Source organism: Rhopilema esculentum, chromosome 16 (genome assembly GCF_057945365.1).
Source record: "Rhopilema esculentum isolate cy_ngs chromosome 16, ASM5794536v1, whole genome shotgun sequence".
Lineage (NCBI taxonomy): Eukaryota > Metazoa > Cnidaria > Scyphozoa > Rhizostomeae > Rhizostomatidae > Rhopilema > Rhopilema esculentum.
Genome location: NC_142830.1, coordinates 6,356,344 through 6,375,437, shown reverse-complemented (window position 1 = coordinate 6,375,437; position 19,094 = coordinate 6,356,344). Strand labels below are relative to the sequence as shown.

Below are 19,094 nucleotides of genomic sequence, written 5' to 3'. Positions count from 1 at the left end.
GTATGCAAGCTGCTTCCTTACGTATTTGTATCAATAAAAATAGGGTATATCTGGAGTAACGGGCTTGGATGAAGTTCTAAGTTAGTTTAAGGGAAGAAATATTATTGGGGACGACGGCTGAATCCAGCAAAGAAGCTTGATAGGAAATGTTTTAATCCTGTGTCAACAGTGTTCAACTTCTATCTTTCTCTGCATTAGAAGATGCATGAATCACATGTCTCTGATTGCCTCAACCTGTCTGTTTAGGTTCACAACAAGTGCGTGCCTCACGTTAGCCAAGAGTGTACCCTTGGTCGGCATCGAGACCATATTCTCCCACCAATATGCATGACACCCATGACTTTGGTATGTTCAGTCATCATATATTGATTTTGTTCCTATAAACGTTTGTCATAAACTTTATTCATATAAACATTTTATTAAATATCATTGTTTATGTTTAATCATTAAGGATCTAGGTACTTATTAATGTTTGGATCGAGCATTAGTGTTTAGATCGATTCCAAATGCTAAAGGAAAGAGAAACTTACATTGAAAAAATATGAAAAAACTAATATTTTAACGCTGAAAAGAAACCGTGTTTAAGGTCGTTGGATTTCTAACAGATTTCACATATCTGTGATCAATTTTTGGTTTGAACATTAATTGGAAATAGGAGTCTAATAGAAGGGGACTTTTTGTTCTGACATATGGAGGGAAAAATAATTGTATGAGCAAGATTTTACATAATACCTCATACTGAATTATTTGCTTTTTCAAATCTTTGTTAATCGAATGAATGCTGAATTTTCATGGTGGAGAGCGAATTTCCTCATGCTTACGATGTTATTTTTGGGTATCAGACTAAACAAGAAGAGGAAAGGAAGAACGACGAGGGGAAAAAGAATTCAGTTATAAGTTTCGATGGCATGGTCATGCAGGTATAATGTTTTACAAGTGAAATCAAGTGCTTAGTTATCTCTTTCCTATATTCCCTCTTGTCACTTCTTTTCACATTCGTTGTATCAATTTTCTCAAGCCCATTGTCGTTCTCTGGTGACTCCCTTTCTGAATTTTTTTATTTCATTGCTAGGGTACCAAAGATCTTTTCATAAATTTTAAGTTGTATCTTACAATTCTTAAAGAACAATTCATTTTGATGAACAATGAAATGTCTGACTTATCACCCCTTTTGGATTCCCTTTTAAAATCAATTTGTTTTTGCTAAAGCTATGCCATTTTAGCCAATATTCCCTTCACTCAATATTTCAACATAATTTACCTGCAATGCTGCAGCTGCATAAGTAAATTGTTTCCGCATTGACGTCAATTTCGCGAAAGTTTGAAACTTCCGGCGGAACCAATTTCAGTCTTTCAAGAAGATATCTTCTTTCATAGATAAGCCCACTTCCAGGGACACATCCTCTGGTTGTTTTTGTAAATCCAAAGAGCGGTGGTCGCCAAGGCGCCAGGTAACTTAGATTTTCTTGTATTGGGTATTAGAATTAAATTACAGATAATATTATTTCGGTTAGACTTTATGTTAGATATTTAAATCCACTGTTGTTCGTAGACTCAAATTAGTAAATAAATTTCCTAGCATAGCTAACTGGAAAGTATATTCCGAACCAATTTCCTTCGTTATTTATCACTGTGTTTTCTTCTCCTCTAACTCTCGTATTTGTGACATGCTTAAATACCCATTTATCGGTAAATGACATTCCAAGGTGTGGTTGACAGTAACAAGCTTAGGGGTTTGCTGTTCCTCCATACTTCGGTTTGAGATAAGCAACTGCCTTTGCTTAATCAGTGGGAGAAATATTTGCCAAACAACAAGATTAAAATTTATTGTTTTGTTAGACCTCTAAGTCCCCATGTGTCTGCCATTCGTCTTGGGAAGCAAATTTATGTAGAAAATTTCGCACCATAATATTTATTTGCTTCACTGTTTTATCCATCCATTTATTCCATATTTGACCTCAAGTTTTTACATAGTGATATATGAGTTTAATGTTTGTCTTCAATAAGAATGATTTTAAGTAGATTTCGTTTGTTTATAGGCTTCTAAATAAGTTTCGATATCTGTTAAACCCAAGACAAGTGTTCAATCTGGCTGAAGGAGGACCATTAGCTGGGTTTGTAATCTTTCTCGTTTATTTTACTCGAGATTCGCAAGTTTTTAAGAATTCTCATGTGATAAAAGTATATTATTCGTTCCCAAACAAGCAAAGTTTTATGGCATTAGCAAATCGATAAAGTGGCATGAACTCTTGCACTCCTATGTAAGCGTTCAGTGTTATAGCGCTGAATATAATAGTTTTTATTCCGGTAGTTCAAAGTCAAGCCGATTAAGAAAATCATACTTGAATGGTACGAAATGATACCTGAATAGAAAGAAGAATGTACCCAGTGCAACCTTTTCTTGTTATAATTAAATCAGCTTTATTCTCCTCATTTCTTTCGTTGAATCACATAATTGTCCTTTTAGTTTGAAGTTCTTCTCGCAAGTATCAAACTTCAGAGTATTGTGCTGTGGAGGAGATGGCACCGTTGGTTGGGTGCTTTCCACTGTTGGTATGTCAGTTCTCCTCATTTTCCAACGTTTCTGTCCTTCCTTTAGGGGAAATTCCAATTCAATTGGGCCCTTATCACTATCCCACCTCTTTATATACTTTGTAACTATTTCTCAAAGAATGATGGATATCGTCATATCATAGCAAGAGTCTCGTCATTACACGTTGTCATATCTGTGGTGAATGATGCCTTCTAATACTTATCTAAAGTATTTATGCATGCATACATACATACATTATGTATGGATACATTATGCATACGTTAATTTTTGGGCATTGAGCATGCGCAGAATACCTCCGACTTTGTTTGCTGTATAGTTTTATTGCCGACGAAACAATTTCTTCTTGCGTGCCAGCCATCTCATGCCTAAAGAGAACTTTCGTAGCCCAAAGACAAAGGCTTTTATTATGAGAGTTTAGAATCTGTTTGCCCCAAAGCTCAAACGCCCTCACCCCGACCCATATTGCTGTGTATGGCCTAATTTTGCTCATAGAAAGAATTTCCTATGCAGCTCAAATATATTGTAGATTTGTTTACCCTAAAATTCAAGCATCAATGACCATATCGAAATTATGATCAAGGGACGTCTTGGGAAATCAATAAGGTGAAAGCGCGTTATAGTATTGTATTTTGCTATTTTCCATAGATCGATTAACAAGCCTTCGCCCAAAGCCTCCGGTGGCCATCTTGCCTTTGGGTAAGTCTAGCATCTTTGTAATGTTGACACTTGAACATATTTCTAGTCCATCCGTTCTTGAAATTCCTTTTTATTCTGTGAAATGATTGGTTTGACTTTGCCTTTCATTTCATTTTCTGTGAATGTTATATGTCATTCCTTTTCTTATGTGGATTCCCCCTTTATGGAAAATACCAGATTTTTTTCTTTTAAATTCTTCGAATCGAACGCTGGTCATTATGTAACCCTGTATGTAGAGAAATGGCCTTTCTCATCAAATCATCAACATAGACCCTTCTTTTTAATTCTACGTTTTTTTCTAGGAACTGGGAATGATCTATCTCGATGTTTAAACTGGGGAGGAGGTTTGTGTGAATGCTTTTTTTTATAAAAACGCCTACCAAGATTTTCATGTCACGTTTCAAGCATCGTGTTTTGCCGGACTCTTGCCTGCCCATCAATCGGTATTTGAAAGAATTTTCAAGAATAAAATTGCCCATATGCACAAGCACCCGCCAAATATTGGTGTCCGGCCTGGGTTTAGAATAACCAGACATTAAACAGCTATAAAGTGTGAATTGTGACGTATTGTGACGGAAAGCACGGCGTGATCTTTTTTAGTCGTTTCTACTTTATTTGCTTATTTGTTTAACAAATGACAGTCTGTTCTTGTAACTTTTGTGTAGTTTCACATGTAGTTACAATGAGAAGAGGTACAATGGGAAGCATTGCCGCCCGAGGAGGGACTTTGTTGATCGCGCAGAAGAGGACGCTTTTCAGAGATACAGGGTTTTTTTTTCAAAAAATAGGACAAAAAATCAACATCCAAATTCGAATTTTACACCAAAAACTAGTCTAGAAATAGTTGGTCTGGTAAAGTCCCTCCTCGGTTAGCTATGCTCCCCTGTGCCTCTGAACTAATAACATCCTGTGAATTCTGCCTTTATTGGCTTGACTCCCAGGGACATGACGATATTGGTAAGTAGGTATGGAAGTAGGTTTTGGGGATAAGGAATGTGTATTAGGGAAAGGATAATTTAATGCAATATTTTCTGTTTGTTTGATAGACTTACGGATTTAAATGTTTCTTGATACTCATCGTAAAAGACTTCTATTAGTCCTCATATTACTTTTAAATAGATATATGATTTAAATGCGAGTGACTCAAAGCCAGTGATAACCTTCTCTTAGGCTACGAAGGAGGAAGTTTATGCAAGGTGCTGCAGCGAATACAACACAGCAACATCGATATGCTTGACAGGCAAGTCACCTTTTTCATTTGTTTCCATCTTCTTACCTCTATGCTCAAAATGGATGCTACCAAACGAACTTTTAACCGTATGGGTGATTCAGCCAGTATTGTTTTATCGGCACATAATAAACATCCTAGAGGCAAGGCTACTCATTAAGACCTCTTAAAGCTTTGAACTATTTGTTTGATTTGGAGAGTCATACAAATCTTTCTAACGTAGCTATGAAACCTGCACGAGATTCTTGTACTTGCTAAAATATATTTTCTAAATAAATAATTACAAGTTCTAAATAGAATAACTTCTATGCTTCCATCGTTCTCTTTCTCTCATCTTGATCCTGCAACTGGAAAATCTAGTATAAATTCCTGAATTCACTGGAAATGTAAAATAAAACATCCCATGCTCTGTTATTTGAAAACATTGTTACAGATTTTTGTTTAACTATTTTTAGGTGGAATATCGACATTACGGAGACCGAAAGCAATGACGCATGCGTCCCTATTCCTTTGAACATACTCAACAATTACTTTTCAATAGGAGTGGTAAGAATCAAATCTACTTACATAATACTGTTGATGAAAAAGAAACACCCAACGTACTGCTAAAAATCAGTTAAATTTTTTTAGCTTATCTGATTAGCTTTTTTGTGTTATTTAGCTTCATTTCGCTTTTGTATAATACTTTGTGAAATAAGAATAGCAAGTAATGTCTTTTAGTGTTATGAACTCATTTTTAATGTTAAATTTGGTTTCATTTTGGAAAAAATTAACTGAAACATGCTCTTGATATTTAAAAGTTGTATACTAATTTGTTCTTAATAACATATCATACTCTGAGGAGTGTTAGGTGAAAAAGGTTTTCTTGGAAATGTACCCTTTAGAGACCTTTGAATTGCAAACAAATTTTTAAAATGACATTGAAAAAAGCAAACATTTGAGTAAACTAAAGCTTTTCATCTGATACTCTTCGGAGTTTAAAACGTCAGAACATAGATCGAAAACTCTATGCTGGGAAATATATATACCCAATATATATACCCAGTTATGGATCGAAATAGGCCAATCAGAAACACGAGCACGTGACTGTTAAGGTTGACCAATCAGTGCCGTTTGCCTATTAAGAATGTTACCAATGGAGTCCTAAGGTGAAAACGAACTCCTTTTTTCTGCACAATAGCGGTTTTTTCGTGCTTATGTAGATGGATTCCAAAACTGCTATATGGAACGACGATGGGGCTTTACCAATAATCCGAAACATGTCGCCATTATAGTTTTTTGCACAATCTGAGTTTTCCAGTAACAGCTGCCCGATAGCAAACAAATTTTTGGTGGTACAGAATTTAAAAATGGCTTTGAAAAGGCAAACATTTTAAAAAATGCTTGAGCTTTTCGTCGGACTCTCTTTAGAGTTTCTTTAGACTTACTCAAACCCATGACAAGAAAAAAAATCATTTTAGGATGCCTCCATCGCCTTGAAATTTCATTTGCAAAGAGAAAAGAATCCTGAAAAATTCAACAGCAGGTAGGTTGAAATTTATAGTTTAGATTTTTTGGTTCCTTATGTATATATTTTTGAAATCTTGCCAGACACCGAAATTGGTTTTGCGAAGCTCGAAGCTTGTTCATCTACACCACGGTTTCTTGTTGACTTTTTCTTCCTTGTGTGGGTATTTGCCACTTTTGGAAATTCTATTCCAGAGCTCAGAAAACATGGTGGAATGACAAATTTTGAGGGAAGTATATTTGAATGCTTCACCCGAACCCGTCATTTTTGAGGATGATTTTTAAAGCTTGAGAGTATTGTCTGATGAAAAGATAAATATTTCTTGTCTCTGGTGTTTTTTATTTTTTCCTTCGGTTAGTTTAGACCAGAGAAGTTTTAACTGTTGCCTTTCATGTTCCAGACTAAAGAATAAGCTGAGGTATTTTGAAGCTGGTACTGCGGAGCAGCTTTCGGCATCATGCAAACGGCTACAAGAAGACATTGAAGTCGAGGTATGATCTGGTCTCTGTTTTTGCCTATATCAATATTGCTAAGGGAAGTATTTCGACAAATAGTGAGAAAGAATCTAAAGACAAGCTGCGAATGAATTCAATTGTATGGACTGAATTGGCATTATCGCCAGAAGTAGGGGACGAACCTTTTATAATGTGATGTCAAACAGGTACATTTGGAATATTCAGCTTCTTGTCGGTAGAACTGGTCGAGTCGTTAGAATAAAGCAATATGGTTAAATTGTCGTTATAATGAGTATACAAAAGGCAATATGTGACATGTAATAGGCTAGAGTTTTCTGAAGAATATACATAAATTTAGCTTCCACAGCAAATAATAAAAGTGCGTTTTTTGCTTTAGTATTGGGCCCTTTATCATGTTTTTGCATGCTTAAAGTTTGCAAGTGAACTCGATAAGAAAGACTTCATGTTAGAATTTGCCCATAAGAAACTATATATTCATCAACTGTTCAAACAGTCCCTAACCGTCAAAATAATTTAGCTTTGATAATGCTAAAGTGCTCATCAGTTTGAACTTAAATGCCACATGAGATATGTAGAAAGCTTGCAACGCTTTTCTTGCTATTTCAGTGCGATGGGCAGAAGCTAGATCTACTGAGTGGGCCTAACTTAGAAGGTATTGCGATCATCAACATCCCTAGTGTCTACGGAGGAGCAAATTTGTGGGGGGAAGTCGACAAGAAAAAAAGACGACCGAAAGAAAATGGAGTCAAAGATGTAAACACATTGCAGCAAGGTAAGAATCGTTTAGATAACCAGGAATTGCATTTTAAAAATATTCTTATTCAAAATTATAAATTTAATTTGATTTATGCACCACATTTTGAGGTAAGTATTTTGAGTTCTTTATATCATAGATAATAAGATAATGGCATTTCACTGTAATTATATGGAAGCAATCTGTTTTCCTCTTTCCTGTCCCAGAAATCCTATGAAAAAAACAGTCTACTGCTCAATAAGACGCATTCGGGCACATCAATTTATTTTCTTTGCCATTCATTTTCTCATTATGAATGTTACTTCTACCAGCAAATCCTAATCTCTCAGTGGTTTCTCTGCCTTTCTAATTGAACCATTTTGTTATTGGGTGCTCTTTTGGTGTTTTGTATCTCTAGTCGTTAAGAAAAGCTTGATTTTAATGCGACTACTTTTCATTTCAAGCTTTTCTTAATCATTATTCTTTACCAGACATTGGAGATCGCTGTATTGAAGTTATTGGATTAGAGAATGTTCTTTATGTTGGTCAGATCATTGCTGGTGTTAGACAACATGGGCTCAGACTAGCACAGTGTTCAACTTTGACAATCAGGTATGCAACTTATCGTGTGATCTTCCACATTCTGCTCCTGTTCCCTACAATGCTTAAATATCGCAACAGCAAAGCTGTTTTGTTGTACAACTTCGTATGTACACTACTACTCTGCTGTGTTCCAAAGTGCTTCTAATTCATACGATTTTAAGTTGCTGTTGTGTCTTTATATATGCAAAATGATTCCAGAAACATATCGATTGTCCATTAACCAGCGTGTACTTTGTAACGCCAAACAAAGATTGGCTAATAAGAAAGACAACAACTTTTAAACCTTTCACCTCAGATAAGCAGTATTTATTACCGCTTTCTATGTGATGATTTTGATGCCTTACGTTTGAAATGTTTCACAGGACCAGACGCCCTCTTCCAATGCAAGTTGATGGGGAACCATGGCTCCAATCACCAGCTTCTGTAAGTTTGACGTTAAAAATCTGCATCTGCTCTGCTACTGAGAATTTTGGCTGCAAATTTTCTTTGCTTATGCTACTTTTGACTAGAAAGATTAAGACAAGAAAGAAAGGTAAACTTTTATCATGTTGCTAAGCACGAATTTGTGTCAAGTTATAGTTCTGTCGAGGATTGCTTATATAGTCATGTTTATTGCCAAAGGGGAGGGGGGGGGGCTCGATGTCAAAAAGGCATTGTATTTGTTAATACCTTGCTTCCGAAGTTAGATTTTCAGAAGAGAAGGAAGCAGTGATCCTCGATGAGTTTCCTGGTCCTTCCTATTGACGAGACCACGCTTCATTATTCCTACGCCTGGAATTACAGAAAGTCTAGTCATGTCAGTGAATAGAACCACGGATTCTTGGATCTGTACTCCGCGACCCCAACCACCGAGCAATGCCCGCACCTCAAAAGTGTCATTATGTAGGTCAAAAAATTTGCTCATCGTGGAGGCATACGATAACTCATTTCGTTTATTCACCTTAATCGTATTTTGTTCATATATTAAATGTGTATTCGCAGATTACAATCACGCACAAGAACCAAGCACCGATGCTGCGCCCACCCTCGCATTCAAGAAGAGGCTTCCTGGGTATCAACTGGCACTCTTCCAATAAGAGATCAACTGTTGTTGAATAATTTCACAGATGGGTTGTATCAACCTTTTAATGCTGATATATCAAATAAGTTATTGCATTCACGTCTAGTTATAGCTTCGACAAAGCCGCAATCAGTTGAACATTGTCAGCAAGTGGCTTCCACTAAAGTTCTAGTGTTAATTATTTTGTCTTTTAGAACTTATATAATCAAACTAGATAGACTAGAACTACTCTACATTGGAGGGGCTTTTCAGAACCATTATTATATGATCGAACTGTATAAATATGCATGTGTCTGCCTCATATGTTGCCTCTTCAGTCCAAGCGGAAAGTAATGTTTCAATTGAATCTCAGATATTTTGCAAGATTCCCCGCCTCTTTCTCAAGGAACGTACGAGGCATGCCCATTTGCGGTCATATTACTTCCGTATCCTACGGTCAGATCTTTTGACTTACTTCAAGCATCACCTTTGAACAGTAATGATGCCAGTCTTATGTGTTTTTAATGCGCCTGTAAGTTTAGTTAATACATAACTTTAAAATTACGGGCTATGCAATATGGAAGTAACAGATATGCTAATCAGTTAACAGCGTTAATTGTATGTTTTATAAATGTTTATTCCTCGCCAGATTAATCGCACTATTTTATGTAATATATTGAGTCAGTTACACGCGAACAGTTGCCAGCTAATGCAGGAAACGTTAATACTGTCTGCAGGTCAGAGAAACTGAAGATCGGGAATGCATAATGCATATTACCAGTATAAACTCTTCGACATTTAAGAAGCAATTTTTTACGCATTACTCATCATTATATCATATCAGTAGTTTATTTTAATGCTTAGCTTGTTTGACATTTTCTATTTAACTTGTCCCATGAAACGAAGGTTGAAGTGGCTTTCTGGTGGCTCCTATGATATGCTTGAGTTGGTTTTAATTTGGAGACGAAGCTAACACGTCAAGTAGTTTTCTTTGAATAACTCCCCCTGGATCTGCTCTCTTGCAATTAGAAACCTAGGGGAAGAAAATAACAATTATTAACCTCGAAAACAATTTTGCTTTGTCTTTTTGTTGTTACCGTCAAATAAAATTATATTTCTTAGGTGACCTGTCCTTTCCCTTTAAAAGTAACTTTATTAAATTCTATTGCTTAGCCTGTATTTTTATAACTGAGGGGAAAATCTCATTGAAAGTTGCTACATTCTTCTTATACTCAGTGAAAAGCTTGTAAACAGCATAAGTTTCTTTTTATTGCCACATAGATTAATTTGATTCGAATCATCATAGTTTTTCATAGTTTGCATCACCCCTCTATCAAGATCATGATGGAAATTTATATTCAAAATGATTTGCTAACTTGCGTTTATTCATTCAACCAAAATCGTAAAGTTAACTGAATAAAGCCACATTGATTTTAGCTACTGCTTTATGATCATACGGTACAGTGGACCAGAAACACAATAATTTCTTTTTTTAATATAAGCTTGTCGTTCACATAGATTAAGATGTTGTTGCTGTTAGCTGGTGCTATTCGTTAATATACGGATTGATTCCATATCTGCCGGTCAGCATTTTACCTATGTATTTAATATAGTTAATGACGTCACTGATATATGCTCGTACAGTATTAAAATATTTATTGCACTGATATTAAAGTTGTTGAATTGTGATAATCGTAAATACTAGTTGTAAAACCTTACTCTGCACAAGTACTGATGTGTTTTAATTTATTCATCTTTATTTTGTCTATTTAAGCACGTAGCTGCAAAGTGATTGATATCTGAAAATAAGCAAATATATTTCAAAGAAATAAAATTTGCTCTCCCCTTCTATTTTTCCACCCATTACAAAAAACTTTCGTGTTTTAACCCGAATGTGTTAAAAATTGTTTTTCGATCGAATTTGAGTTGTTCCATGACGGAGTCAGTAGGAATCTAGAATAAGCTATTAGAAATTTATCTCTGCTGCGTTTGTGATTTCAGATTGGGATAAATTTGATTATAACTTTGATTTTAGAGCTTCGTTTTCACGCACTATCATATCGTTTCATATAAAAATATGAAACGTGATGGTTTTAAAAGTAGTATAAGTTCGAATTAATGTTCACAAGATAACTCGAACTTTTTAAAATCATTTAAAAGATCAGTGAGTTTTAAATGATATTGAGACGCTGTGATAATTTCGAAATTTTTAGTTGCGATGTTAAAGAAAATATGAAATTTTAATGCCATTATATGATGTAAACACGTTATGAAGCACACATATGGAAGTTGTCAACAATATTGGTAAAATAATCTTATGCTGTTTTGTTTCTTTTTCATATCTTTAATTTTGAACAAGAATAATATTTTGTTTCAATTTGAATTGATAAGACAGGGCTTGTATGTAGACGAAAAAGTTAGGAGCCGAAAATGCCTTAAAAGGTTAATCATCAATGATTTTTCAGTATTGTCAAGATAGTGCCTAAAAATCATAGTCAATAGATTTCAAACCCGTTATTAGCATACCAGCGGGGACAATATGCTTAGTATAAGTTCTAAAAAGTTTTTGTAGTTTTAAGTAGGAATAAAATGTCTGCAAATCCAGGCAAGCCTGCACTCGAAGAAGGCAACGGGGGCAAATCGCAAAGAAAACGAGCAAAACGATAGTAAAACGGAGAAAAGGCTCGGTTTCGCGAGGAAAAGGGGGCCACAGTTCCATGGCACAGGCGTCCTTGTGCAAGTCATATTTTGGAAGATAATCCTTTTGCTTCGTAATCCTCTGAAAATTTGCTGTAGTCGGCAAAATGGAACTTTCTCTATTGATGATGTAATGCGCAAAATGATGCGCAAATTAGAGTCGAGGCCAAACGAAAATTGCATCTGAAAAACAAGAAGTGGTAAACGAAGTAAACCAAAATGAATCGATTATTTGGAAGAGGAAAAGACAAAGCACCGCCCCCAAACCTTACAGATTGTATTTCTGGTGTAAGTATTCCATGTTGACTGAAAAATTCTCATTTCTTCCAATGCGATTAAGTGAAAAAAAAACCCAAACTCTTCTCGATTAGGTTTCCTCATTAGAGACCCGCCTTATAAGAATTTCCCCTGCATATAGTTCCTGCTCTGTGTAGTTTTTCTTGTGTCTTTATCATAAATGAAAGTTCTTTTATAAAATCATGTTTCCTTTTTAATAATGTTGGCTTTAATTTGAGTTGTCTGTAGTGAATTTTTAAATCATTAAAACTGAACCAAAAAGAACTACAAATTAAAAATATCCTTGTTCTTGCCGCAATCCCATTACCAATGACTGTGCAACCAATTTGAAAGACTTACTCTGCTTGCACAGGTACTTAAATGAGTTTCTTCAGAGGGTAAATCATATGAGACCATGGGGTAAACTTTTTCATTTGCCATGACTGACCTCTGTTTGGATGTCATGCCCAACTATTTAATCATCCTATCAGTATACATTCTAATTCTGGAAACTTATCTTGAAAGCTGTTATGATATTTTATATAAGTACAAGTCATGCTGTTTGTTATGGGAAAGCAGCTTGCTTTTTGAACCTTCAGTTATTATAAAATGCTTCAATTAAATTCTTTATTTTAATGAAAGATGCCTATGTATAAAAAGTACAGGTTAAACCAAGGAACACAGATAAATTGTAAGAGGGTTCACTTCTATGATAATTTCAACACCTCTCTGCTGAGCAAGAGTATCTTTTCCAAGAATATCTCAGACTTTGGTTCCTGTAATTAATTTACCAATGCATACCTATGTATACAAGTTTCTGAATATGACAAACAGTTTGACATTGATAAAGTTAAGTAAAATTTCCTGATGTGAGATTTTCCACCCCTGTGATTTCTGGCTGCTCAGTTCAGTTCAGTTCAGTTCAGTTTAGTTTTCATTTTAAAATTCCACAACATACAAAAATCCATTAAACAAACTAACATGAAAGTAAATTATAACAAGTTAAAAATACGACAAAATAGTTAATATAAATAATTACCATAAACTAGAAATTTGTATGGAGAGGAATTTCTTGAGGAGGAGCTCTCTCAATAGGTAAACTAATCGAGGAGAGAGCACCCCCTGTACTAAAATCCTATTGACTTTTGAAATCTTCAAAGAATGTTTGGAGGTTGATATAAACAAAAAGGCTATGTACGGCTATAGACTAGGCTGCTTTTTGAGGCTATAGAATAGATTCTAAAGTTGATTATTGTCATAAACATGCTGTTTTAATTGTTTGTTGAATAGATTTTAGCTAAACTGTAGAATTAGATTGGGCTTAGGGCTGTTTATTTTTTACTGTAGTTATGATTTTTCAAATTCAAATTTCTTTTCATCAAGCAACATTTTTGGTTCTATAGGCACAAATGCTAGTTATGCAAAAGATTTTTATTTGCAAAAAGTTAATCCTGAATCATGTATTTAATATATCTGCATTCAATTGTTTGCATTTATACCATTTTATGGAAAGTAAGGTTTTCTTCCTATGATTTGTTGCAGTTCTAAAATGTATTATTTTGGTTGCTATTAGATTTTTTGCATTAGACTATTTTATCAAAATTCAATTCTTTTTCAGGTTGATTCAAGAGCAGAATCAATTGAAAAGAAGATTAATATGCTTGATAATGATCTAAAAAAGTATAGAGAACAGATGAAAAAAATGAGAGATGGACCTTCAAAGGTTGAATTAATATCAATTATTTTTTTCCTGGTTTTATAAAAAATAATTAACCAATGTGAATTGAGATGGTGATAGTAAAATTATTTGCAGATAATAGTTTCCATAACTTTGTTACTACAGAGTCGCCATACTGTACACTAATTATATCATAATTTTATTCTGAAATAAGTTTAGTGTTTTTGTATATAAGTTTTGTGTATTTTATTATTAAGCCTACTATTGCTTGTGAAAATTATTTCAAACCATTCTCAACCTCCCAGCATGCTGATTGTTCTGAAAAGTGTTCATTTCTTTCCAGCCTGGAGATAATCAAGCTTGCATAACAGCCCATAACAGTTCCATATTGCAGAGTCAATTTGTATTACACACCCAATTTGAACAAGGCCATAATTTTCTAATTAGATTTTGCACTTAGGATTTCTATAAGTATTATTTGCTTTTTTAATACATTTTATGAAAGGTCTCAGTCAACAAACACAGTGCTCCCCAAATCAATTTGTTACTTTTGCTAGAAATTAAGTTTTTGCTGTTTTTGTAGAATATGGTCAAGCAAAAAGCAATGAAAGTTTTGAAGCAAAAAAAGATGTAAGGCTATGTTCAAAGTTTTATGCACCATTCTCTGTAACATGAAGTTTAGATTCCTAATGTTTCCTCAAGTTCAGTGATGTTTGTTTGAAAATAGGTATATTTATGATATAATTTGTTCACATTATGTTTGATAAATTGATATTTTCATTGTTTTAAACATATAAATACACCTATTCGACTTACAGCCTTCTTTTTTGAAATTTTTACAAACTACATTATTTGACTTTTTAAGCCTAGATTTTATCACCATAATTTTTGGCTGCATACAATTTTTTGTATTGTTTGTGCTTGTATTATAGATTTTACAATGATATGAAGTTTGAAAATTTGTAAAGGATTTGACCCCAAAAATTATTCTGGGTGAAACTTTACCCCCCTAGTTACTAATCATGGTCAAATCCTTTATAAAATTTTTATCTTTATGTCATCATAAAATCAATTTCATGTTTTCTATTGTCACTTCTTTTGAACATTATCCCTTCCAGGCTAAACCTAATTTGAAATTCTACCCAGGTACGAAAGTCAAATGGATAACTTAAGACAACAATCATTTAATATGGAGCAGGCAAATTTTGCCACACAGACTCTGAAAGATACAAAAACTACTGTAAGTTTTAATTTTAAAGAACAGATTCAAAATTTCAATGCTGACATTAAATTGAAATAAATTTTTATATTTTTGTCCAATGTAATTTTTTTTGCTTTTTCCAGAAGATGCTTTTTCATGCATAACATTTCTTTCTTCATTCTTGAATTTAGCATAATGAAAAGAGATTCAGCAGCAAGTTTCCACTAATTTAGAACATGTTTCACTCCCCTTTTAAATTATCATAATTTCATTATTATTTTTTTTGCAACTGAAGCAGTTATATTTATCATGTTCCAGTAAATTTTAATTTACTATTTTGATTTCAAATTCACATCTTGTTTTAAACAGGTTGATGCAATGAAGCTCGGTGTAAAAGAAATGAAAAGGGAGTACAAGAAAATTGATATTGATCAAATTGAGGTCAGCCTTACTGAAAATCCTTTACTTCTGTTGTTCATTGGTCAGGTGTTGATAAGGACTCTTATTATGAAGAATTGTCTTTTCCAACAGATGATTGCTTTTTAGTTTCAAATGTATTGTTATTGTTATGTTTCTATTCAAAATACTAGGATTAGGTTGTTCATTAGATTTCTATCAGATTTTTGAACATTGACTAATTTACTTGTATAGGACCTTCAAGATGAAATGGAAGACATGTTAGACCAGGCCAATGAGGTGCAAGAAGCCCTTGGAAGGCAATATGGTACTCCGGAAATTGATGACGCAGACCTGGAAGCTGGTATGTTGAAGACAATTTTGATACATATAATACCAGGTTAATTTGAGAAGGACAACATAAGCATCAGTAGCTGTACTTTCAAAGTGTGCTATAATGCCTTGATTCATGCACCAAAATAGTCTCAAAGTGGAACCTTACCCAACCTTTTCTTCATTGACATTCACTTACTGTGAGATTCACTTACTGTTTCTTGGTTTTCAATATAGCCCATCAACCAGTTACTTGATTATTCACCCAGTAGTAGTAAAAAGTTTCTATATGTTTATCATATTGTCTTGCATATTTATTGGCATCTTCTGAGATCTCTGCCCTAACATGTTCATAATGTTGCCTTTTCCAGAGCTTGATGCTTTAGGTGATGAGCTTGCATATGACCAAGATGCTGCATTTTTGGATGATGCACTAAGCTCACCACCTGCGCCAGACACTATACCAGCTGAAAGAGACGCTTCAGGCTCACGAACAAAGGTTAGTTTCAGAGCAATGTCAAAAATCTTCTCTTTGACACTGTCAGAGATAAGAAATAGTAGGTGTGTATAACATGCTAAGTTGGAAATGGCACAAGTCAAAAAGTTTTGCCTACATTCCATGACTGATTCTGTATAAAGTTTCCACTACTTCCCATAATTAAATGTTGCTTTTGAATTACATACTTTTAATGTCCGGAGGTAGTGTTCTATCAATTTTTGTAATTTTTGGTTGCATGAAAGTCAAAGGTCTTTTTAAGTCATTGTGTTAAGTCTTGTTAAGTGTTAGGTCATTGATACAATGAGATAACGACTTTGCACAATAAGATGAAACAGAAGGAGAAACAGTTAAGAAGAGAATAGAAGAGTAGACTCGAAAAATGAACTATATGGAGCGTAGTAGAAATACGACGTAGAATGTAAGACAAGATGGAAATATGTGAGGGGTATAAAGCGTATAGATGAGATAAGATGAAAATTGATAATAGCTGGATTAGGAAAGAAACAACAATTTTCTATTGAAGGCCATTAGAAATAAGAGTACCAAGTTTAAAAATAATACGTTTTTCGAGTGTTTTGCGTTGAATGTTATACGGTGCGTTGCAAATTCCACTGATTTTCATGTTGGCTTGTGTCTGGCTATCTTTGTTAAAATGAATGGAGACTGTGGCATCTGGGTCATCTGTTGTAAATTCTTGAAGGTGTCTTTTCTTCTTTACATTACGGGTATTTAACTGATAGGGCGTCTTCCTAATGTAGTGAAGGTCGCATTTGGTACAACTATAGCTGTAAATAAGGTAGGAAGATGTGCATGTGAAATGTGTCTTTATTTGGAAGTAGCTGTGGTAGGTGGTGATTGTGGTTGAAGTGTGAACGTGGGAGTATGTGCGGCATTTTGTGTGGTGGCAAGGCGTTGTTCCAAAAGTGTCTGTTGTTGTTTGAATCTTTGTGTGGACAAGTATATCACCAATATTCTTGTCCCGTCGATAAGCCATGAGGGGTGAATGTTAAAAAATGTCCGAAACTTCTTTGTCATCAATCAGCAGGTGGAAATTATTATATAAAATTTGTTTGATCTGCTTGGGTGATTGGTATGCGTTCATTGGTTTTTGTTGACGATACTTGTTAAATCATGTTTCAGTGAACGCTTTATCGTGGCAACATAACATGTTTGTCTGTCAAAATATAGCGTGGTGTTTGTGTTGTTTCTAAGTCAGTTTCTGTCCGAATGCACCTAGAATTTATTTTTTTGTGCATATTTCTTTCCTGGTTAATATTTCTTCCTTTCCATATTTGAAAATTGCTTCAATAAAGAATAGATTTTCCATAAAAGATACATATTTGATACCAGAACATCAAAGCCTCAAATAGAAGTAGACTTGTGAAATTCCAGGTAGATTGTGCAGTCCACTCATCTTTAAGTAGCATTGAGGAATAGACTTTGAGTTATAATTTGAATCCAACTGTTGCTTTGTACCTGATGATGATCCAAGAACATCTCTGTTTTGCAATTTGATATGATCTATGTTTAAACATCATTATACAGATTGTTTTTATGCTGTTGTATCCCTTCTGTTGCAGGATGGTGTAAAGGTAGATGAATTCGGGCTTCCAGAGCTACCAAGCCAGACCACCTAACTGTACACTAAATAATTAAGACAGACATTAGTAAATAATTTTGTTATATTCTGTTCGTTTTCTGTCATAATTAGGTTTTCCACAAGCTTGTACAATTGCAACAATATATTGCATAGAAATAGATCATTACATAAATTATGGGCCTTGAAGGCAGTTGCGCCTCTACATTTGTTCGTTTGCAAAGGTAACTGATATACAAGCAACTGAAATTTTTAAGTAAAGCTTTGTTATAAATCTTTATTTCGTAATATTTAGGTATTTGTATTTGTCTGAAAACTTACTATTTACTCATTTACATGGTTGTTCACATAAAATTACCTGTTTAAACATTTTAGCATACCTTTAATTCGTATATTTCCTGCAATGACAAATACCTTGAGTAAATTGACTGTCCGTTATATTTGTCTTGTTAGCATTCTGTTGTCAGTGTCTTAAATTAACAGAGCTTTTGTTAAAGGGTGTCTTACTGGCACATTCCATAATTCAACTTACAGTGCCAAAACAGTCTGTAATGCGAGTGTCTCTAACAAAAGGAATTTCTTACCAAAATATCCCCCTTGCCTAAGCTTCGTCGATTACATCAATACCCAAGAGATTGTTCCAGAAGATGTCCCTCTGATCTCTCTAGAGATATCAGAAATTGATGCCATTGAAATTGGAAAAGGGAAAAGTCGCTCTAAAAATTTGGACATGCTTAGGAAGCGTCCAATAAAGCAACACCTTTAATTGAATTGTGTACAACGAAGCATCGCCTAAACCGAGCATTGAGAGATTGAAGTGTATTGCATTCAATTTCTCGTCTCCTGGGGGCAATGTTTGTGTCAGCTACCCAACTGATTACACTAACCATAGCGGTAGCAGTTACAAGTGAGGACAAGAAAAAGTTCACGCACGTTGAAAACTTTATGCACTAGTTGTTGTTTTGATGAGTTTGGATAGATACAACAAATGCATCATGCTATGAATCCTGGCACAAACGTAATAACTGTCTCCAAGTCCTGGCCTCGAGACTTGGGCACAGGCTAGATCTTGGCACGAACCAAAATAATTGGATATGTGAGTATCATAAAGGAAATTTTTCGCGGTAGGGACTTGATGAACCAAGATTTGGTGAGTCAAATGCTTATTCTCAAATCAGAATTGCTAATTTTGCCAAGATTCATTCATATGTTATAGATACTTTAATTTGTGGCCACAATATACGTTTCATCGCCATACTTATTCATTTCCCATCACAACCCTGGACAAAGAACAAAGTTTTCGATTGTAGTAAGACAGGAACTCTTTCCGCGCTTTTTAATTCTTTCAATCTGCGCATCTTCTTTTGTAGAATCAATCTTTTTAGACAACTATGCTACTATTTTGCATATGCAGACATATCTATGCCAGCCAAATGGCAAGCCTGACCAAGGTTACTATATTCTAAATTCTCTGATCTAAATTAGTCTTACAGTCTAAATTTCGCAACTTTAAAGTACCACTTTCCTATTTAGTTGGTCAGTTGATAAAACAAGGATTGATTTTCCAGGCTCTTATCAAAT

The 19,094-nt window shown here is 34.5% G+C and overlaps 2 protein-coding genes across 3 annotated transcripts in view; both read left to right on the top strand.

Moving 5' to 3' along the window:
• Window positions 1-10,567, top strand: part of LOC135681960 (diacylglycerol kinase beta) — a 32,308-nt gene extending 21,741 nt beyond the window's left edge. For both annotated transcript variants that reach the window (XM_065196646.2, XM_065196645.2), the window contains exons 13-27: window positions 247-345; window positions 843-920; window positions 1,378-1,451; window positions 2,040-2,114; window positions 2,468-2,553; window positions 3,200-3,250; window positions 3,553-3,594; window positions 4,421-4,490; window positions 4,934-5,024; window positions 5,939-6,003; window positions 6,386-6,476; window positions 7,068-7,233; window positions 7,686-7,806; window positions 8,160-8,220; window positions 8,779-10,567. In XM_065196646.2, coding sequence (XP_065052718.1) covers window positions 247-345; window positions 843-920; window positions 1,378-1,451; window positions 2,040-2,114; window positions 2,468-2,553; window positions 3,200-3,250; window positions 3,553-3,594; window positions 4,421-4,490; window positions 4,934-5,024; window positions 5,939-6,003; window positions 6,386-6,476; window positions 7,068-7,233; window positions 7,686-7,806; window positions 8,160-8,220; window positions 8,779-8,895 — 1,287 coding nt within the window. In that variant the 3' untranslated portion in view covers window positions 8,896-10,567. The remainder of the gene's footprint in view (window positions 1-246; window positions 346-842; window positions 921-1,377; window positions 1,452-2,039; window positions 2,115-2,467; window positions 2,554-3,199; window positions 3,251-3,552; window positions 3,595-4,420; window positions 4,491-4,933; window positions 5,025-5,938; window positions 6,004-6,385; window positions 6,477-7,067; window positions 7,234-7,685; window positions 7,807-8,159; window positions 8,221-8,778) is intronic.
• A 1,097-nt stretch (window positions 10,568-11,664) lies between these two features.
• LOC135681963 (charged multivesicular body protein 5) lies at window positions 11,665-17,940 on the top strand. Its single transcript, XM_065196649.2, has 8 exons — window positions 11,665-11,821; window positions 13,428-13,532; window positions 14,071-14,117; window positions 14,634-14,727; window positions 15,058-15,129; window positions 15,340-15,448; window positions 15,789-15,916; window positions 17,497-17,940. Exons 1-8 carry the CDS (start codon window positions 11,753-11,755, stop codon window positions 17,551-17,553), a joined length of 681 nt encoding a protein of 226 aa, XP_065052721.1. The 5' UTR covers window positions 11,665-11,752; the 3' UTR covers window positions 17,554-17,940.
• The last annotated feature ends 1,154 nt before the right edge of the window (window positions 17,941-19,094 follow it).

Bases quoted from the DNA above. Each gene is read 5' to 3' on its own strand.
- LOC135681963 (XM_065196649.2), top strand. From the start codon at position 11,753: ATGAATCGATTATTTGGAAGAGGAAAAGACAAAGCACCGCCCCCAAAC. The intron at 11,822-13,427 runs GTAAGTATTCCA...ATTCTTTTTCAG, and splicing joins TTACAGATTGTATTTCTGGT to GTTGATTCAAGAGCAGAATC. The intron at 14,118-14,633 runs GTAAGGCTATGT...AATTCTACCCAG, and splicing joins GTTTTGAAGCAAAAAAAGAT to GTACGAAAGTCAAATGGATA.